Below are 22,952 nucleotides of genomic sequence, written 5' to 3'. Positions count from 1 at the left end.
GCACAGAAAGAATAAGTGACTTGCTCAAGGTCACACCAGGAGTTTGATGCCTAGGCCACTGCCTTAACCACAAGCCCCACCCCCCCCTTCCTAAATGGCTAAAACTCACCTCATAGACTCATAGACTTTAAGGTCAGAAGGGACCATTATGATCATCTAATCTGACCTCCTGCACAATGCAGGCCACAGAATCTCACCCATCCACTTCTGTAACAAACCCCTAACATATGTCTGAGTTATTGAAGTCCTCAAATTGTGGTTTGAAGACCTTCAGCTGCAGAGACTCCTCCAGCAAGTGACCCGTGCCCCATGCTGCAGAGGAAGGCATACTAAATGCAATAGCTTTTAAATATGGTGCAAAGGCTTGACCCACATCTCTCTCAATAGAACAGGTAGCAATGGCATGAATATTCTTTCCAGTCCTCTGAGCCTCCCAGTTACCAGGAAGCTTACAGAGTATATGAGTTTTCTACTTTTCCAGATTGTTCTTTTTCTTCTGTTAACCTGGGATTAATGTTTCCCATTTAGAAACACCCAGCAGGAATGAAAATCAGGACTTCAAACTGAGTAAGTGGCAAGATTGTAGTATTGATTTTTAATATTTGAAAACTCTTCCATTTAAACAAGTCATGTGATCATACAATGAGCTGGGACCCTGGGTGGATCTTACGTAGAATACCACCCTTTTTTCCATGTCAGTCTGACCAGTGGGCTAATAGGAAGCTCCTAATGCATAGTCACAATCAAGGGGGAAAAAACTGAACATAGGAAGAGGCATATGAGAAGAGTGTGTAGCAGGCAGCCTAAGTGAGTTAAGCACCCAACTCCTATGGAAATTCAGTGGGACTTGTGTGCCTAGCTCCCTTAGCGCCCTTTGAAAATCCCAGCCTATGTCAGACTTTTAAATGTAAAGTTACGTCCTCAATTAACGTAAATGAGCATAACTCCATCGAAACAAAGGGAGGGTCCAACCCATTGACTGTAATTTTCTATGGTTTGTTGCTAGCTGACCAGGGGTACAACGAAAGAAAATCACTCTGAATGTGTGATTGAAACATTAGTGAAGGTAGGAGGAAGTTATTTATTTGGAGGTGGGATCTCTAGAATGCATACAGCATATTGAAAGACGACGGGTCGGGCGACATCTGAACGGAATGAGGACCAATAGTATGGCTCAACCGAAGTTCAACAAATCCAAGGGAAAAACTTGAAACTAGAGGATGAATGGGAAAGGCCTATCTGTGGGTTTAGACAGCAAAGAGGAACAAGATATGGAAGAAAGAAGCAGCTATAACAACAGGAAAGGTGGAGTGAGAAAGGAGCTGGCATTATCAGATCAGGTTATCATTGCCTCAAGGGCCGGGACTACATAGGCCACTTTACTGGCAAGCTATCCCTGGATACTGCTTTTTCTGGTATATTTTATTCCAATTCCCCATCCGCACCCCAAGCAAAATAAACTACATGGTAAAAGCACTGCTTTCCTAGCCTAACTGCACCTCCACTCAGGGCTTTTGCCAACACAGTCACGTCAGTCAGGCATCACAATGCTTCGCACTCCTGACCAACCTAGCTATTCCAGCAGAAGTCGATAGTGTCCAAATTTAGCAGTATTTAAATTTCCCAGGTAGACTTTGAAGCCTTCCCATTTCCCACCTCACTGAGGAAAAATGGGTGCTGTAGACTTCACACCTAAGTGAGGTGGGAGAGGTCACATCTCTTCTGTGCTATGGTTTAGCTGGTGACATTTTTTTGCCAGCTCGGGTTAGAAAGGGAGCAGTCCTTAGGACAATGCTGTATAGATAGACCAGGACCAGATCCTCAGACAGTGTAAATTTTTATCCAAGTTATATGGAACTACATATAACTAAGGCTAAGGACCTGGCCCTGTGTACTTGCAGCAGAAAAACTAATTCTTTTGTTTTTACAAAAATTCTAGATTTTTGTGGACAACAGATAATGCAATGTTGGTAAGTAGAGCTGGTTGAATTCTTTCCAAAAAACCCAGGAAATAGTGTTTGTCAAAAATATTTGTTTGTGGGGGGGGGGGGGGAGGAAATGTTTTGATTAAGTTTTTCATTTTCCAAAAGAATGTTGGGGAATTTTTATTATTTTTTTTTGGATTTTCAGAATTTTTGGTTTTGAAATGACCAGGTAAAACCTACTTTTCCGTCTCACTTTCTGATAGTTTTCAGACTTTTGTCAGCTGTAAAACTAATAGTGTGTTGAAGTGTTAACACTTAAAAATGAAAATATTGTTTTAAACAAGAAAAAAAGTATTTCCCTCTTACTGGAAAAAGTTGAGAAACAGTAAGAAAGTGTGGGAAAGTGAAAAAACAAAAACACCCCACTCTCACATATTTTTGGAATTTCCCACTGGGAAAATTTCTAAAGGGGATTTTTTTTTCCTGCAAAAAATGTTGTAAGAAAAATCCCAGTTTTCCAGGCTTCTCTACTTGTAAGGGTAATATGTAAGTCTTTAAGGATTTTCCACTGTATAGTATTTAAAAAGAAGAAATTCATAACAGCTATAGAAGCAAGCATGGTTCAGGACACCACAGACCAGATCCTCAGCTCATGTAAACTGACCTAGCTTTATTGAAGTCAGTGCAACAATGCTGACTTACTACCAGCTATGGATCTAACCCCACATGTTCCACCACAGATGGTTAAATGGAGACAACAGTTTTCCAGAGAGTTTCAAAATGAGTACAGTTGGTTGGTCTATGAACTGATCTATTGGTTCTGACTGAATGGGACAGAGAGAGAGTGCAGGTAAGGAAGAAAAGGTTTATGTTACTAACCATCTGACTGCTGAAATAAAATATATATAAATAAATAAAATATAATATAATTTAGTTCAGTCCATGTTATGGAGGATTAAAATTAATTAAGTGATGCAGTGGTAACTCCAGCTGGAGTATCACAGTGCACAGGCTATAGCGATTAAATTACAGACAAATGTTCTAGATAAATCACCTGCTAAAAGAAGGAAAATCTTTAACTTTCTCTCTCGCCGTCTTTCTTTTCAGGTGTGAATGTTTTAAGAGCAATGCCAGGTTTCTGTAAGTCTTGTCAAAGAGAAATGCAGCTACAGCACACCACTCCAGCAAGCTAAATATATACAATGTTATAAAATCCCAGTGAAAGCTGTCCTTTTCTGTAACTATTTTCTGCTAGTTACCAGTATACTTATGTAAACAGAAGCTATTTCCTTTCTAATCAGCCTCCTCGTTCGATTCAGTCAATCACAATCCAGTGACTATGACATTACAATACACCACTGTGAAAGTCATTTTGACATCACAAGACCCTAGACTGAGGAGTAACTGAATGAATCAGACAGCAGTAGGGAAGCAATTGTTATAAAACAAAGAAACTTTGTTTTGTTTTGCCAGAATCTTGGTAATCACCACTGAGAAAGGCATTATGGAGAGATGGATATCAGCAGAAAGCCAGAAGGCATTTGGACATGCAATATATTCCATTTTCCAATGTTCTCAGAAGATGAAATTCATCCTTTAGTAAGTGTCTATGCTGTAGGTTTAAATGGGATTTAAATAATATACAGACCTTGTGCTGATCCTCTGCCTTGAGGGTGAATTTTACCCAGAGTGAGTAATATGGAATGTGGGTGTAATGAGATTTCAAAAGTCATAAACTGGGGAAATAGATGGTCCTGGGATAGGAAGATTTTAATTTCTAAGTTGCCAGTTTGAATCCAGCCCAAGTTATTACTGGAGATGGGCATAGGAGCAGAGCTTAATTTGTACTGGGGCTTAGCCCTGGCACCTCTTTTCATGCTAGGACACAGCCCTAGTGCCTCTTCTGTCAGCTTTCAGAGCAGTAGCCGTGTTAGTCTGGGTCAGCAAAAAGAATGAGGAGTCCTTGTGGCACCTTCTGTTAGTGGCATTTAATAAGGCATGCAATTTTACAACTGCATGCAAGCCATAACCTCGTATATACAGTGAGTGCGAGGTCACACTGTGCAGACGACACCATTTTGTTCTACAAAATGCCATCCTTCATGCAGCATGACCTTGCATGTATGGTGGACGCCATTTTGTTATGCTTGAGCCCCAGCACTTCTTCCTTTTCAAATTAAGTACTGCATTGGTGACACTGGGCCAGATCCTCAGATAATTTAAATTGGCATAGCGACACTGGTATCAGTTGAATGCTTCCTGGTCTCAAGCAATAGGGGATTTATGGTTTTGGAGCAGATTGGATAGCTGATCCTGCTATCACAGGATGGTGGCAACCTGGAGGTCCATGATTTGTGCACAAATTCATGACAATATTCCACAAAATTTAAATCCTTAGTTTTTTCCAAAGATATTCCAAACAAAATCAGTTGACTAGACATTGACCAAAACACAGAGTGCACTGACCCCCGACACAGCACTAGAAAGTTTCATACAGAGTACCACTGGATTACTATCACTCATTCTAGGGAAGAGATTGAGTTCAGATAGGATCTGAGACATATTCCTTTTCTCCCCAGCTTTGTCGCTCCTTCCTTAAATAGTTTGGTGGTAATAAGCTGGGTCTGCTCCGTCAAGTGGAAAGAGGTGGAGAGGGCAGGGTATCAATGACTAATTTGTAAGAAACACATGGGATAAATGGAAGCGGATTCCAATTCCCCTCTGAAATACTAGACAGTCGCTTGAGGGTTAAAGAAAAGAAAAGATAATGGAGCTGGGTTTGATTTAAAAACTTACTGCAGGCATTAAAAACCCAGATCCTGGTCTAATAGTAAGAGGCTTTCAGAAATAGAGTATTTGTTTTGGTATCGCTTTACAAGTAACAGCTCACTGTACGAATAGGGAGCCCATGCACTTCTACCTCCTAAGCCTGGCAGGAAAGCTTCAATATTGAACTTTCTTCTTGTACACACCCTTGCCACCAGCTCCCTCATTCATTATTTGTAGTGTGGGAGCACCCAGTGGCTTAAACCAGGATCAGAGCCCCACAGGGTTAGCTGCTGCACAAACACACAAGTCCCTGGCCTGAAAGAATACAAGCTGGGAAGACACTTGTCAGTATGTCTTTAACAATACTGTGTATGATCACATGTGCCACAGAACAGGACAACCATTCGCATCCTCACTGACTTCCTCTGGTGTTTTTCTCTCTATTATATTCTCCCTGGGGATAGGCTGGGTTGCTAGTAGGGCTTGAAGACAGAAAAACTCCATGCTGTATCACAGGCCAACATGTTCAAAACCAGAAGTTAGCTCCTAATGAAGAAGAGGAGGAGACTAAAGGCCAGGGCCGTCTCTACCCATCCACAAAGTACGCAACTGCATAGGCCACCAGGAAATTGGGGGAAAATTTCCTGGTGCCCTGCACAGCTGCATGCTTCTCCATCCCCTGCTCTACCTCTTCCCCATGGCCCCCACCCTGCCCCTTCTCCTCCCCAGCCCCACCTCTTCCTGCCTCTGCTCTGTCCCAGCTCTGTCCCCACTCCTCTGAGGACTCTGCAGCAGGGCTGGGCCTGCACTCACCAGCAGTGGGAAGTGCAGCAACCTGGACTCAGCTGTGCCACTGGTGAGTGCTAGGGGGGTGGTTCCGCCCAAACCAGCGCCCGCCCCAAGCCCTGCCTCCTCGCAAGCCTAGGGCCCCAGAATAGCTAGGGACGGCCCTACTAAAGACAGACATGATAGCCGTCTTCAGATATGTGAAAGCCTGCCATAAAAAATGGAGAAAAGTTCTCTCTTGCCACAGAGGGCAGGACAAGAGGCAGTGGGTTCATACTACAGCATAGCAGATTTAGATTAAATCTCAGGAAAAACTTCCTAACTGTAAGAACAGCAGGGCAATGGAACAGACACCTCGGGAGGCTGTGGAAGCTCCATCACTGGAGGTTTTCAAAAGGAGGCTCCATAGCGATCTGTCTTGAATGGTTTAGGCCAGGGGTGGGCAAACTTTTTGGCCCGAGTGCCACATCTGGGTATGAAAATTGTATGGCAGGCCATGAATGCTCATGGTTCCCAGCCAATGGGAGCTGCGGGGGCGGTGCTTGGGACAGAGGCAGCGTGCAGAGTTCCCCAGCTGCCACTACACGGAGGAGCCGGGTGGGGGACATGCTGCTGCTTCCGGGAGCCGTGTGGAGCAGGGCAAGCCCCAGACCCCACGCCCCGTCAGGAGCTTGAGGGCCAGATTAAAACTCTGAAGGACCGGATGCGACCCCCAGGCCGTAGTTTGCCCACCCCTGGTTTAGATCAACAAATCCTATATCTTGACACGGGGTTAGATTAGATGACCTTTGTAGTGCCTTCTAACCTGATCATTCTGTGTACCTAGATCAGTGGTTTGGTTATCAGCTGCACTGGCTGTCCATCACCTCCTTTGACCTCAGAGGGAAATGTTGGGTGCTCAGTACTTTTGAAAATTGGGACACTTATTTAGGTTTCTAAATAAGGCTTTAGGAGCCTAGCTTTAGGTACCCAGTTTTGAACATCTTGCCCAGCTTTTTCTGCAATACCATACATTTCAGACTCCCTGAGAGTAAAAAATCTCTCTCTAAAAGTATCCAACTTATCCGTTTGCAAATCAAATGCCTGGGGATGCTATTTGCCATGAATGTTATCACCGCAGTAAGTTGCTCCAGGTAGAGACACTTAGGAACAGTACAACTAGATGTGAGTGGGCAGAAAACAGTGCTGTTCTGTACTTCAAGATGAAGGGAGAGAATGCTCAAATTGGCAGGCACTTGAAGATCCTAACATTGGCTAAGGCTGTCTCCTACTAAAAGCTATTTTTAAAGCAGGACAAAGGACTCAAACCAAAATAACCCTATTTTAAAAATGTGCTTGAAAAAAGTGACTGAAAAAATAACCATTTTAGGTGGTGCAGGTAACACTGCTTATAATTAAAGTTGCCTACAACTTCTCATTTGAAGGACCCTATTTTCTGTTGTTTATAACCTTGCCAAACTGAAACTATTTGGCTGAAGTTTTACACACTGGGTGTCTGTTTGTGATTTAACTTTTTGGGGGAAAGTTTCAGCAAAAATAATTCAACCGTTTCTGAGAACCGGGTAAGGGAAAAAAAATATGTTGTCTTTCCCATGCTAATGAATTGGTTGTAGGAATGTTATTTTTAGAAGTGCTAATGTCTCCAGGCTGTGGAGCAGAGACTTGAAATTTGGCAGGGGGGTGGCCTTTGTGACAGGGAAGTGTCTTTTGCTGTTTCCATGAAAAACTAGCCAAATTTGTCCAAGAAAAAATTGCAGTTCATACACACTCAATAGAGCTGTGTTAAGAGTTTGGCTTCTAAATTCTCCAAGAAGTCTATCTGTTCTGAGCATGCACCAACCCCTCACAGTTCCTGCATGCCACTGAACTGTGTGTGCACCATGCCAGCGGTGGTGGGGCTGAGACCAGGACTTTCCCTGCAATTGCTCTTTCAGGCTGCTTTGGGGCAGGGCACTAGAACTGAGAGCAGGGACATTGTCCTGTGCTCTCAATGCTCCCCCTGCTGGCATCTGGTCATGAGGAGAGAGAAGCAGCTGCATGACACAGAATGCAGTAGGGTAAGGAACATATGGTAGGGAGGACCTGGGTAGAGAGGGGTTGCAGGTAATGCTAAGTATTCTGAAAATTCACACCCTAAGGGCCAGAGTTTTAAAGATATATAGGAGCCTAAAGATACAGATAGGTGTCTAGTAGGATTTTCAAAGGCACTCTTGAAAATCCGACTAGGCACCTATCTGCAGCTTTAGGCACCTAAATACCTTTAAGAATCAGGCCCCTCGCATCACATATCAGGCACCTAAAATCAGTGGACACTGTTGACTTAAATTTCTCGGTGTGTCAGTTCCCCCCTCTATAAAACGGAGATAATACCAATCCTGCATCTCACAGGGATGTTATGAAAATAAATTAATTAATGTTTAATGAGAGCCATAGGAAAAAAAACACAAGGAAATTAATTATTCTGTGCTTAGGGCAAGGTTTGAATAGTGTACATTAAATAAGGCCTGGGGTATACACTGAATGATGGGAATAAAACAAAATTCACTGACCAACCTGCACTGAATGAGGGAAGAGTCCTGTGGAAAAGAATATGTGATCATGACAGTAAAGATTGGATGGCAGGGAGGGATAGCTCAGTGGTTTGAGCATTGGCCTGCTAAACTCAGGGTTGAGTTCAATCCTTGAGGGAACCATTTAGGGATCTGGGGCAAAAAAATCTGTCTAGGGATTGGTCCTGCTCCAAGCAGGGGGTTGGACTAGATGACCTCCTGAAGTCCCTTCCAACCCTGATATTCTATAATGGATATGCACAAGGGGCCCAATTAAAGTTGTGCAGGAAACCTACATTCTGATCTTTTCTAAGTTTGTAATGCTTAATGTTGTTTTGACATAGTCTTTTATTTTATTTTTTTTTTGATTCAATGTAATGTTATATATACAGTTTTTAAAAAAGTCATCATTATTAAGATAAACTCCTTTTAAGAGTGCATTTAGACAGGCCAGTAATATGCTTCTGGGTTTGGATCTGCTAAAGCAAGTTTTAAATGCGAAAAATGAGCTGTAAAAAACAATATTAAATTAGACCTGAGAGAAACTAAGTGCTGCTCTGGCCCTGCATTGCCTGAGGGAGCTTTAGCCAAGCACGTTGTAAGCAGGAAGCCAGAAACGTCAAAGAAAGTGTAAACAACCTGTGCAGATGCGGCTCTAATAACAACTCCCTCTCTCCCCTGCTCTGGGAGTGTTTTTCCGACATCCCCCCTCTGCCAAGTGTGAATGGTTCAAATGAACCCCATTGCAAGAGTGAAACGGTCAAAAAGGAGGAGGTTCTGAGGTACACAGACACAAGAGGCAGCAACTTCATATTAAATGACTAGCTCTTAATTACACAAAAGGAAAACAAAAAACAGCGCAGTTAAATGCAGCTTCACAACCTGGCATCCAGCCACCCACCTTCAACCTCTCTGTCCCCTTCACTGATGAGAGAAGGAAAACATAGTCTTTCCTGGCCCAGGTCTGTCCCCTCCTATCAGGATCTTCATCAGTTTGAACCTCTAGAACAGGCCTGCACAACATGCGTCCTGGGGGCCACATGCGGCCCGCGTGGGCTCACTGTGCGTCCTGAGGGGGTGAGTAGGTGGGCTCACTGTGCAGGGGGGGGTGAGTAGGCAAGCAGTGGGTGAGGGAGCGGGGGGCTGAAGAGGTGGGCGGGCAGTTGTGGGGGGTGAGGAGACGAGCGAGCGGGCAGTAGCTGCGAATAGGCAGGCAGGCAGTGGTGAGGGCTGAGTAGGTGAGCCGGGGGGTGGGGGGCTGAGGAGGCAAGTGGGCAGGCAGTGGCGTGGGGGTGGGGCAGGTGAGCCGGCAGGGGGGAGGGGCAGCTGAGGAGGCGAGTGGGCGGGCAGTGGCAGGCTGAGGAGGGGAGGCGGGGGCCTGATGAGGTGAGCGAGGAGTCGGTGGCTGACCTGTTCTACTGATCTGGTCTGGCTCCCATCCCCTCTCCAAGGGTTGCAGCTATCTGGAGGTGCCTGCCTGCCACGCCTTCCTCAGTCACACCTCATTCATTCAACAGGGCAATTGATTACAAAGTTGGGGGAAAATCTTATTCTACTTCCAGAAAAAAGACATTTTTCTTTTACCTTAATTATAGTACCTTAGGGGCCCGCTATAACACATTACCAAAGTTCAAAACCTCTGTTTCGGTGGGGCAGCGCTGGGGAAGGAGGGTTTGTTTCCATGGGGTGGGCGGTGCTCGGGCGGGGAAGTATTTCAGAGGGCTAGGTGGCGCTGGGGGGGAGTGTTGTGTTTTGGGGGGTCTTGGTGGCGCTGCGGAGGGTTCGGCCCTCAGCTGTTTTCTTTGGAGTAATATGGCCCTTGCTGCTTTACAAGTTGTGCAGGCCTGCTCTAGAATAATTGTGACCCTATAGGGTGAGAGTCAACAGTCCCCCTCAGTTCTCCATCAAGAGTGAACAGGTTTCCCCCTGGAGGACATGAGGCACCAGTCACTCTAATTTTGTCCAATTGGATAAGACAGGTTCCGAGATGATGAACACGGCTCTCTATAAATGATCTGAGACACCTACAATGACCCGTGGTTGTGCTTCTGGAATGAACACAATTCCTCCAAAAGGCCATGGAGTTGCCCATTAGCCCTGACTTACTGCTTAACTTAGCAATGGTTTCTCTATGCAAGGATCCACTATGAATGATCCAGAGCTACATCAGTTGGATCATTTTGTAGGTTGCAATGGAGGAAGAGGAAGTTCCTTTCCCTCAGGAGACCTAGTTCTGTGGCTTTGTACTTGGACTACTGAGGCCACACCCCAATCAGCAGGGAAGCTGTTGAGGAACTCCATAACTGGGCTGGAATAAGAGATAAACTGCACCAGTGCAAATGATGCTGCCTTCGTGTAAGCAGAGTTTGCAGCGATGGTTGAACTCCCGGTGCTAATAAGTGTCACCATGAAAATATTGGCCAGTCAAGGGGCGGCAGGGGTTAGGAGCAGCCATTTGTAAGGACGTGGTCAATGGGAGCTTGGCACCAAGTTACTAATGAGGAGCAGAGCCCTAAACATAGAAAATGGCACCCATGGATTGTACAGCTACTCTCGATTAGGCCTTTCATAAGGGATCCTCTTTCTCAGACCTGACTCATGTGTGCCAGACTCGAATGCAGACTTCAGCACAACCATTTTAAAGTGGCAGCAGAAATTCATAGAGACAACAATTGTTCTTACCCTCTGAGTTGGGAGATGGCCTGGGGCAGGTGATGACAAAAGCATAACTACCAAGTAGCTATGCAGCCCATAGAGCTCTAAGATGCAGCCTCTGTAGGCCCTCTTGGTGCAGCCCTTGGCAGGTCCCAACAGACACAAGAAACCTGTAAAAAGCCTCTGTGCAGGTATAATCTTGGCCCTTGCATCCCTGGTCCAGGAGACTCTAGCACCAACAGCATTGTAGAGAAACTCCCGTGAGAGGCAGACTGGGGCAATCATATGCCCCACCCTGAGAAAAGGACATGGATGGTGCTGCTGTACATGCTTCCCTATTGTGGCCAGAGGTATCACGCCTGCCTCAGACACAAGGGACCACACCCTGAGCTGGTATAAGTCAGCATAGCTTCACTGAATGCAGTGGAGCTATGCTAATTTACAACAGGTGAGGCTCAGGCTCAACACCTCAAGGAGCTGGTGCGCAGTTCCTTGTGCTCTCACTACACCACATGGCCAGTGCACAGTCTAGCCCAGAGACAAAAGTGGATGCAATCTATGCCAGTTTATACAAATTTACATGCAGCCCTCAGGCTCCTGGCATGTTTTCAGTGAGCTGGACCCAGTTAAGGTGCCCTTGGTACAAGGTTAAGGAATTCTTTGAAATCTAATCCCAGGGAAGCTAGAAGCATATGGGTTTCCGATTTAATTTGGATAAAAGCTTTTCTTTAAATTCCCTGGTTAATTCCTGTTAATAGTAAATCAAATAAACTTGATGTGGCACAGAATAGGATACCAAATAAATGCCCTGAGGCTGTCTTAATATAGCTTACTATGATTTTTAGCAGCTTGCTGATGGAGCTAACAGACCACATGCGTTCTTCCTGCCGTAGCAATAGGCAATGGTTTCCCTTACAAAATTCATGCAAAATGGTCTGGGATATGAACAGATCATAAAAATATATTACCTACTGCATCTGGAATGAAGAAGTTGTAGCCAAGAAGACTGTAGTGAAGCACAGAAGGTATAATTCCCTTCAAACCAGCATAGCTCCAGTCCGACTGGAGTGGGGTCATTTGAATGAAGAGTGGCAGATGGTTAGATCTAGGAGCAACAAGGGCAGATGAACAGCAAACCAGAGAAACACATGTAATGTTTAGTAAGCCAGGCTATCTCAACTCTTTCAGAAAGCATTATCTGCCTCACCCTGTGCTGTGACATCTGTCATCTGAGTGTGTGCGCACGCTGTAGGTAGAACAGATAGTCTGAACGCCTAGGTAGAACTTGGGGTAGTTAGACCGTCCTGCCATCTGTGCAACCGCAGATACACTGCTGGTTGTGTCTCTACCCAAGTTGGAAATTACACCTCCAGTGCTAGTGTAGACACACTCTGAATGCTCATTCCTGCTAGAACAAGACACCTTTTGCCATTTGCTTACATTTTTCAATACCTAGATGACTTCAATGTATTTTAGCAAGAGTTTATTTGTATGGTGATGTTGGAACAATTAATCTGTCTGGCTTTAGCAAAACATCATCATCCCCGCTTTTGTCCTGAAATGGCTAGGTTTATTTCTAACTCTGCACTTCCATTGTGCTGTCCTTGCAAAAAAATTCTTTGTTTAATTTTATGTAAAGCTGGGTAACTTCATGTTCCAGTTAGGAATTCAGTTATTTTTGAGGTTATAATAGACATAGGTCTCACTGCAGGAATTTCATATTCACCTACATTATTGTCAGGTAGTATTAATGTGTTTACTGCCCTGCTATTGGTATCAGCTGGAGCAATTCCTTATTCAATTTTTATTTCAAGTACAGAATAATTCTCTCCAACTTCAGCATCACAAATTGGGATCTAGGTTGTGCTGAAGATTAAATCTAAACACATTTTCAAGCAGTCTTCAACCAGTTTATTAATGGCTCTTTTTGTGTGTGGGCGTGGGTGTGTACACATTCATAATGTAAGACAAACACAAACACCGTCTTTTCAATCTAGAAGTAGTTTCTTTCTGTCATGTTTAGGTATCATGAGTCAAATGCAACAGGCTACTCTTCGAGTGCCCAAATGTCCCATACAGATAAAAATCAACAAATGGTCTAATAGAAGTTAAATTCATGGTTAGGTGCCTCTCTCTTGCTGTCTGCCAAAATTATCTACATCTTTCATTGTGTTCTTTAAGGTCTCTAGCCCAAATCAGAATTTCATCTATTATAACTTTTATCCCTTGGAACTCCTCACAAGTCTTTACACTTTTTGATATGCTCTGGAACATAAGTAACAACTAAAGGCACACCCTTAAAACACTCAGTGTCTGAAAAGTCACTAACTTAGAACTTGACACAATGCAGGCTCTTCATCTAACACTGAGAATATTTTTGGTACAAAGTGTTTGGCCCCCAATTCTTCAAGTTTTAGTCATATACAGTTCATGTTTTATGACTTTATTTAAAGCACATGGATTGATATGTATTCTTAATTCATTTGGCTTTCAGATTACATGCCTAGAGTTAAATCAGCCTGTAAGTTGATCTACATTTTCAGTAATTACTGTTTTTTCCATACAGTTAAAATTGCACTTGTCAGCATCTATTAGCACAATTTTTTTCCCTTAGTAATTGGACCACTAGAGTAAATTGACTTGTTTCTCTAACTGGAATTTTTCTTTCAGACACCCTGAGTCTGAGGTCATTTGAGAAGTCTCTCCAGATACAGCCTATGCTCTCTCTATGTGATTTTATGGTGTTTACAGCAAACATATTTTTAACTACCTTCATGGCTAGATAGATTTTTAGTCTTCAAACAGATGATACCATCTGTGTTTAACTGTTTGAAAAGATATTATATTATACTGGTTTCTAAAACAAATTGCAATAGTTATTTGCCTTTATACACTTCTAACTTGATATAACACTGTCCTCAGGAGCCAAAAAATCTTACCGTGTTGTAGGTGAAACTGTGTTATATCGAACTTGCTTTGATCCACCAGAGTGCGCAGCCCCCCCACCCCTGAGCACTACTTTACCGCGTTATATCTGAATTCGTGTTATATCAGATTGCGTTATATCAGGGTAGAGATGTATCAGTATTTTCTGACCTGAATATGAAACAAGCTTTACTTTAATTTTCCGTATCCTTTCCTTACCTACAGTACTAGATATTTAATGGAATAACAGTACATTGTACTCCAGTGTCTAGGTTAAAAGGCTACAGTTCTGTCATTAATGCTTAGCTGTATTTGTTAGTCTGAAGCAGTAAATTCTGCAGATACTACCAACAAAGAATTATAGAATTGTTTGGCAAAGAAAGAGACATTCGAGTTAAACTATTTGACATATCTTTGAAAAAATATTTTTTCATTGCTTTCATACCATATTTGACCAAATGCTGGGGAATTCCTTGACTAATGTTCTTGACCACATCTAATGGAGAGAGATTTTTATTTTGATTTCCTTCATTTCTTGTATTGTTTCTTTACCATGACGACACTGGATTACTTGCTTATCTGTGCCAGATCACCAAAAGCCCAAATCTACATTTCACTCATTTCATTGGCCCAACAAGATGTCTAAAATGTGGGTTAAATCATCTTTTCCACAGCAGTTTGCCTCGCTTGGTCATTTTGTATTCCATATACAAGCCTCTTGGTTATTAAGAGTCACATTATTCCCCAAATTCAAGTTTGAGCTTTAATCATTGAGTTAGTCACTTATAAATTAACCGGTTCATATTGCCCTTGAGTATGAATTTTTAAAAACTGAATGTCTCTCAAGTGTAATATTTGTCTAGGTTTAAGTAATTCTAAAATCATAGAAATGTAAGGCTGGAAGGGACTTCATGAGGTCATCTAGTCCTTCCCTCCCTTCTGAGGCAACATTAAGTAGACCTAGTTCATCCCTGACAATGTTTGTCTAGCCCATTCTTTAAAACATCCAATGACAATGATTCCACAAATGACTTGGGTAACCTGTTCCAGTGCTTAGCTATCCTAACAGTTAGAAAGGTTTTCCTAATATCTGTATACATCATCTATGCCAAATTCTCTATATGTCTTCTAGTCCCTCCTTCCCTGTAAAAGCATCAGACGTTTGCAATACTGCTGATCCTGACATTCAGAGAAACATCACGGCTGGCATTTTCGTTGCTTTCTCTGAGATCTCCGTCAGTACGAGAAAAATATCAAACTGTTTAAACACAGATGCCATTTCCTTGTGAGGATTCCTTGCAATTCCAATGGGGTTGGAGGAAGTCAGTCCTCCAATTTTGCTTTCATGTATCTCCAGACACTACATGATATTCAGCAAGCACACAGGAATCAGATTGGCTGGAGAGAAAGTACAGCACTTTTATAAACTGCATAAGCACTTGCATCAGATTCAGACTGCTCCCAGCTCCTAGAAACATTTGGGCATTTCCAGAACAGTCATTAGCACAGTCACTACTGCAATAATGCCATCACACCTATCCTTCCAATACTCAGCAAAGCCTTCCTCATGGCTTCCTTATCGCTCTGTGCACCATTGCTCAAGGTCTGACCCATTGCCCACTGAAGCCATTGGAAGTCCTTCCATTGACTTCATTGAGAATTAGAGTGGGCCCTCAATGCCAACTCAGGGGTCACAAGGCTTCTGATAGCATAGTGCCTCTAGTATAGGTCCATAAGATAGTTTGGGTGTTGCTTTTCTGGATGTGCAGTCACGGTCAGATCCTGCAGATTTTACTCAAGCAAAACTCTCTGTGAAGTTAACAGGAATTGTGTGCATGTGATGATTAGGGAAAAACTTCAGGATTTGTGCCTAAATGCTCTTAGGGCTCTGAAGTGGTAACCTTTGCTTTTAGTAGAACACCATGAACTAGGGGTTCTTCACCTTTATCAAACTGTGATCCAGGCCCAACTGGGTAATTTAGATTCCAAGATCTTCAAGGCAGTGATATTGTCTTTTAAGTTTCTAAAGATATGCCATGAATATAAATGGCACCATAAACACTAAGCAATAGTAATACTAATAACTGACTGATTGGTTCACAGGTGCTCCCAAAAATACTTTCTGGTGGTGCTTTCTAAGAGGTGACATGGGATTTGATGCAATGGTTTATGGAGCAGTTCTGGTGTCTGAGAATTACTAAATACAAGTGGCTGAGCAAATCTGCATCAGCAGAGGACCTGCTTGTAGAAACTGCTTGCCACCTTACTGCTTTCACTAGGCAGAGGCTACCTTACACTTTTCTGAATAGTCACCGACAGCACCTTCTTTCTGAATCACTGTCAATCTCACAGCTGCTTTAGAAATCTCTCTTTAACTAGACATTCAAAAGGAGAGTTACAGCCTTTTCTTTTTCAAAATTATCTTTGTTTCCAATTTCCTGTAAAATCCTCATAAGAAGCTTGAAAAAATTTTCCAAGCAATTTGTATCCCTTCGCCATCTGGTAAATACAAGAGATCCCAATAATAAAAAACAACAAAGCTTTCCACTGCTGTAGTGCCTTTAATCAGAGTATCTCAAAGTGTGTTACAAACATAATTGACTAATTAGGCCTGCTGTGAGATTTGTAAAGGCTATTTAGAGATCACTGCCAGGCTTAATTCATAATGAAAGAGGTGCCAGGGATCAATCAATGATCTACTTTAATAACTTATGTGGCAAGCCCAGAAGTGCTGTGGCTATGAAGTGCTAAGCCTAGAGATGCCGGGTCTCAGCCCTGGCACAAATTAAGCACTGATCTCTGTTCCTGCCACTGAAATACACCTACTTCTGCTGTGCAATATGGCAGCTGTAGTAGTGTACAGCAACATTATAGGAGAAAAAGTGAAGATGACTGTATCTATTTGAAACTACAGGTGATCATTAGGTGGCAAAATAATTGCTCAAACTGGACTTTGGCTAAAACACTGGAGTTAATGTCCCTGCTTTGCAAAAGGTGCTGTGAGGAGCTTGAATTACCATAAGTGGCAAAAGCCTTGGATTTGTGTGTCATCCTGTAAACATGACGAAAAAAAATAAAAACAAACAAACATTCATAGGAAGGGAAAGGAAAAACCTCCTCACATACTCACCCTGCAGGACAAGCCCTCCAGTTGGGTCATTTCAAGAGACTTGCAAGAGTATCAGAACAGACTTGCAGCTGTCTCAGAACAGTCTATCATTCTTTATGGCCATGTAACATTAACACCATTTATCACTAAGAAAGAGAGAGAGATGGAGCCTCAGCCTGTTTGCTCTCATAGTACTTATTGGGCTGGATTTTCTCTTTGGCAAACAATGATTTGTGTGCCTGGATTTTAGAAGCTGTAGCAGAAATTGATTGGCCAGCCCCATTTTGTATAGTTCCTCATTTGTGTGCCTGCAAAATGGTATGTGTAGATGTGGTCAAAATTTTCTAGCTGAAACATTTCCCTACCAAAATAAAATAAAATAAAATAAAAAGCAGGAGATTAATTAAAAAACTTGAATTTTTCTGTGGGGGAAAAGTCATTTTTCAATTAAAAAAATTTTTTTTTAGAGTTTTGGAATAAAATAAACATATACGTGTAATTCTGCTTTGCACTTTTCACTAAAGGAACTGAAATCAGCAAGAGTCAAACCAAAGTCTAATGCTCTGTGGCAAGAATCTTTCCAGTAGACTCTGCAGTTTAGTTCTATGAGCCCCCAGCCAGAAGATCAGCAAATTATAGCTAGCTTGGGTAACTGGTTAATTGACAGGGTAACAAGGCAAACAGGGAAGAAGACCCAACCACTTCCTTGTCCCTACTGAGGCTGAATCCATTCCAGCAGTATGTGCATTTTATTTTCAGTGACAAGTTTCAGGATTGGTGTTTTCAAATTGGCAGGGTTAGTACATCCCATAATAATGGTGCGGCTGCAAGCTGGGAGGAGCAAACTGCCATTATGGCCCAGATCCTTAAAGGTATTTGAAATCAATCATAATTCAGCACCGAGATGCCTCTGAAGATCTGTGCATGGCTACGTATGAGCTGGAAGGTGTGATTCCCAGCTTGGATAGGTGTACCTGCGCTAGCTCTGCTTGAGCTAGCGTCTAAAAATAGCAGTGTGTCCTGGTGGCACAGGGAGATTCTTGGGTTAGCTGCCCTGAGCATAATCTCACCTGACCTCTGGGCACACGATGGGGCACCTAGCCCGAGTTGCCACATATGCTGCTGCAGACACACTACTATTTTTAGGTGCTGATTCAAGTAGCGCTAGCGCGGGTATGTCTACATGAGCTGGAATCATACCTCCTACAGTACAAATGTAGACACACTCTCTGCTTGTTTGCATGGCAGACCTGGCAACTGCCATTAGCTGGCCTGTTTGTTCACTGGGAGATAAACCAACCACTGCTCTCCTTCATTGAAGCCAATTGCGGATAAGGGGCATGAAGTTAGTCTGTGTGCTTTAAATTGTGCCACAGGCAGAATCTTCCGTTCCACAATGCCCACCCAAGTTCCCAGGCAGGGTTAAAACAGGGCTTGCATACAGTTTCTCCTTCTCCTTGGCTGTTTGGACCCTAGCCCAGCTATCCTGCTTGCACTGAAATAGGACCAACAGGAGGCTTTAAATCTCTGTTTTCATTTCACCTTTTGAGCACTTTTCCTGAGACTCACCTTGTGATGGCACTAATTATTGTCGAATTTCCCAGCGTAGCTGCCATTAGTGCAAAAATGCCAATGTATTTATCCCCTTCCAATTCTCTGGGTGGCTGGACTGCCTGCTCTGCAAATGTGTTTCCTTCTGCACCTTCAAAAGTCACATACTGCGCTCCCAGTCTCTGCCACAAGAGGCTCACCCTGTCCATGTACCAGTTTCTTGCAGCATCATTGGTCACGTTCAGCCGGACAGAAAACTGGCCTTTCCACTTGGTAAGCAGAGGAGTCTGTGATACAGCAAGCGTATTATGAGGCTGGGTTTGAACCATTATACATTTACTAATTCCAGAGCATCTGCAGTTACGCTATCTAGGATAGAATTGTAAAAGCTCTCAGTCCTCGTGTGCCAGGACATAAGCTGATCACTAGATGAGGTCAGGAAGATGTTCTCTCCCATGATATAATATGCCATGTTATTATTTTGCATTATTATTAATTTAGATAGCACTAAGTATTTATTCTGGATATATACTGGTTGGGCACCCTTGAAGTGACTGTATTGCTGGTGAGAGGCCTGATCCAGTTTGCATCTGAAGTCATGAGGAGTTTTTCTAACAGGCTTTGGATCAAACCCTAAGTGCCTACACTTCTCTCCAGGCTATTGGTAGCAAGCCTGAAAATTCCTTTAACTGAAAATCAAGCTTACAATAAAATAATCCTTTGTAAATTATGAAATATGTGCCAGCGAATAAATATTGCAAAGAGCATTTTTCATACTTAACTATTTGTTTTATTTTGATATAAGATATCCCTCTGGAAACTTGAAATCTACTTGCTTACCAAAAAATGATCTGCATTACTCCGCCATGTAATGGTTCGTTATTATAAGGTTTGTTAGGAATACGGAGATGCATTTGTAATCCACAGTAGGAGAGTGATTGCAATAGCTGCCAGCTCCAGACCTTAGTCCATGAGCTAAAGTGGAAGAGGCTCCAGCTTTTACCACTGATGGCCCAAGAGAGGTTGGCTGTAAATACCTTGGTTTTATAATGGTAGGCCTGCAGCTGGGTTATGGGTACTGAGTTATGGGTACTGCCCATTTATTGTAAGGTTGCTTATGAAGACTGGGCTAATGGACTCTCTTCTAATTTAGAACTGAAAGGGGAAAAGGTTGCGGGGGGGGGGAAGAGTTATATAGGCTTTTCACGGGAAATGTAGGGAAAGATATAGATAAGACTAATTGGACCCACGTTGACCTAACTGTGCCTGCTTTTAAATCCAGTTACAATGCACATTTAAAACATTTCATAACTTACTCTTTGTGGTAACATATCCATTGTCACAAGAGTACTGGTATGAAACTGAGCCTCTATCAAAAGAGATTTAGCTTTTTAATATAGCGCACAAAAAATCTATGTCAGTCAGGAGTTATTTTGGTTAACAGACAACTAAAGTGGATAATATTTTTTCAGTGACACATTCAATTAAATAATCTAATATATGGCTTTATTTATATTAAATTTTACAGGTCTGAGACTGGATCACTAATATTTAAACACTGTCTACTGTAGTGTGCTGCACTGATTATCTATTACTGCAGAAAGAGTGTTTAACCAGCCAAATGTTTCTTACACCTGTTGGCTTCTTCTGAGAGACTCTAGATTTAAGTGATTGGATCAGAAAAGCAATATAGGCTTGTACCGGGTGGCTGTCGAATTTTGATTGGAGACTCAGCCAGTAATTTTCTTTGCCCTCTTGCAGAGATGACAGAAACAGCTGGGAGTTAATGCTTGTATACGGGGACAGAGTTATGGAAAACTTCAGAGGTTTAATTAATGAGAGGCCCCTGGTGTGTCTCAGAGCCATGGGAAAGCGCATATGGTCCTGGAGGGAAGGAAGAACAGAGTGCACTATTAGTCAATAATTTGAACACAAGTCATCAGGGTATCTTGAAACTGAGGGCCAGAGAATGCAAGTCTTGGCAAGTCAGACTAGTTAACAATACAGTCTTCATTAGTAGCAGTATCACAGTTGCGTGTCGATGCTCCAACTGAGATTGGGGATCCCATTGTGCTGAGAGCTGCACATACACTGAATGAGACACAAGCTCTGCTCTGAAGAGCTTACAATTAATATAGACAAGGTAGAAAGATTAAGGGACTGATTTTACAGTTGGGGAACTGAAGTATAGACAGATTAAAGGACAGATTTTCAAAAGAACTCAGCTCTCACTTAAATGACCTAAGTGATTGAGAACTGATGGGAACTGAGCATTTTTGACAATCCAGCCACTTCATTCAGGTACCTAAACTCTTGAAAATCTGTCCATAAACAACTTGCCCAAGGTTACACAGGGAGTCTATCACAGAGCTGGGAAGTGAATCCAGCTCTCCGAGTCCCAGTTCAATACCTGAACCACAAGAATGTCCTTCCTCTCAAATTAAATAGACTTCATCATCCCTTAAAAAAATAACCACAACCAACAAACAATTCAGGAGCACACTAAAGGTAAGCCTACACTGCAATTGGAGGTGTGATTATAGCTTGGATAGACATCCTCACTTTTATTTATATATATATATATATATACTGGCCTTTATATCAACTTAGCACAGCTAAGTGAAGACGTGGCAGTGCGGGATGCATGATCCCACCCAGAAACCTGGGTAAGTACTTGTGTTCCTAGCTTGCACTGCTGCATCCTCACTGCTATTTTTAGGCGTGTTCGCTAGATGAAAGCTAGCTCAGGTGTACTCTCATGAATGCAGATCGCACCTCCGATTGCAGTGTAGACATACCGTCAGTGCAAAACAACTTTATTATTCTTAAGATTAGATTTATACAGAAAAGTACATACAACACTTTACAGCCTCGTTACTTGAAAATTACTAGAACTAGTCCAAAAATGGTAATTTTTGAGAACTTCAAAATATTTTTCATTTTTCAGGTTTCATAAAGGATAATGTGTTTGTTTATTCAATTTTTTTTTTTGCAAAAATTTTGTCCCATTCACCCCCCTCTTCTCTCTCTTTCTTCCATTTTGCCACTGAAAAGGGGGGTGGCAGGAAAAGGAGATAAAAAAGGAGAAACCAAAACTGAAAGTTTTTAGTTTTCATTTTTTTTCGCCATAGAAAACTTAGAAAAAACATGAGGTTTTTTGTTTTTGAACAAAGTCCATTTTCCAATGAAAAAAATGATTTGAAAACTTTTATCCAGCCCTACTGTTTGCCATAGAGATGGGAGACCCAGTCTCAGATAACATCCGAACCATCTCCAATATTCTCCCATTCCCCAGCACGCAACCTTTTCAAAGGTGCAAACGTTCCATTACGTTCTCCTACCGACCAAACCATGCACTGGTCACCACTTCTTACCTTTGGGGGTGGAGAACTCTTGGAAGAGGTAGCCCTCTCTGCCCTATCTCCTAAAGTAGATCTCTGGGGGCATTAGGTTTCTACATCAAAAAATGACCCATTCCCTGCTCCAGAGTAGCAAAGCCCCATCACCCCATTCGCTGGGCTTTCCTAAGCAGTCCCTCAGTTTGCCCTCACCCAGCATGACTACACATACCACATTGGAAAGTAATATTGTGGAATGTTCATTGAGAGCAATTAGCCCCTCCCCGAGATGATGTCTTTTCAATCTGTTGAAGAAAGACCTTAATCCTCGCTCCATTTTGGCAGCAGAATCCGCCGCTTTGTAATGCCTCCAGATTGGCAACCTGCATCGGGATAATGAAAAAAAAAAAAAAAAGAAGTCTTGTTTGATCTTACCAGATATTTATGTCTAGCCTCCCACAGCTGGGCAGAAGGTACATGACACAAGGTCTCTGAAGACAGTGTGTGTACGGGGGTGTGGGAGAGACTAAAAGGAGGAAATGGTTGGAGAATACAACCCCCTTCCTACTAAACAGTATATGGTCTAGATCCACTTGGAGCATTACTTTAGGTATTGAGTGCAGAAGAAATGGGAATGTTCCTCCCCAGTCAGGACTGGCTCTAGGTTTTTTGCCACCCCAAGCAAAAAAAAAAGAAAACCATCCCAGAATGCCACCCCTGGAATTGTGCCGCCCCAAGCATGTGCTTGGTTTGCTGGTGCATAGAGCTGGTCCTGTCCCCAGTGAACTGGACTTTTGGATCCTAGCTTTTGAACCAATCAGTTAAAGGAGATACTACTGAATGCCAGTAGGAATGGAAAATTTTTCATTACATTTCTTGTTTTACATTCACCGGGAGACTGGATGGTTCATGGCACTGGGTTCAGAGCTTTTCACTCTGGATTGCTGGTAGAAGTCCATCCCAGTTCAATAGGGACCAAGAGTTGCTATCATTGGATAGTTGTTTGGTGCCCTCTGGAATGGGAAAATTTTTCTCTTACCCTAATATGTCAGTGTTTGGCAGCCTCCTCTCCTGCTCTGAGAGCTGGCTCCCTACTTCCTGGTGGGCAGCCGTGATGTTTTGACTGATGCACACCATATACTGTAGGGGGACCATGGCTATGCTGGAAGGGCTCTCAAGACAGAAGTGCCTGTTGCTCTCCACTGAGAGGGAGAGGGGGATGTCTGGTGCAACTGTCACTGTCACCCCTTTGGAGACAACAAGAGGAAACATTTAAGTCAGGGAACATCTGCATTTCTGCTACCCTCCCTCTCCTCCTCTCTTGTGCCACCTAAATGCCTCTCTT

At 42.8% G+C, this 22,952-nt stretch overlaps 1 protein-coding gene across 3 annotated transcripts in view; it reads right to left on the bottom strand.

Moving 5' to 3' along the window:
• Positions 1-22,952, bottom strand: part of LOC127051037 (SITS-binding protein-like) — an 81,712-nt gene that overhangs the window by 30,382 nt on the left and 28,378 nt on the right. For all 3 annotated transcript variants that reach the window (XM_050952858.1, XM_050952857.1, XM_050952860.1), the window contains 5 exons: positions 22,647-22,854; positions 21,840-21,990; positions 19,971-20,153; positions 18,288-18,556; positions 11,653-11,789 (listed from right to left, as the gene is read on the bottom strand). In XM_050952858.1, the coding sequence (XP_050808815.1) occupies positions 11,653-11,789; positions 18,288-18,556; positions 19,971-20,153; positions 21,840-21,990; positions 22,647-22,854 (948 nt within the window). The remainder of the gene's footprint in view (positions 1-11,652; positions 11,790-18,287; positions 18,557-19,970; positions 20,154-21,839; positions 21,991-22,646; positions 22,855-22,952) is intronic.

This window comes from Gopherus flavomarginatus, chromosome 5, assembly GCF_025201925.1.
Source record: "Gopherus flavomarginatus isolate rGopFla2 chromosome 5, rGopFla2.mat.asm, whole genome shotgun sequence".
NCBI classification, from domain to species: domain Eukaryota; kingdom Metazoa; phylum Chordata; order Testudines; family Testudinidae; genus Gopherus; species Gopherus flavomarginatus.
The sequence above is the reverse complement of the archived record's forward strand: the minus strand, read 5'-3'. Positions and strand labels throughout refer to the sequence as shown.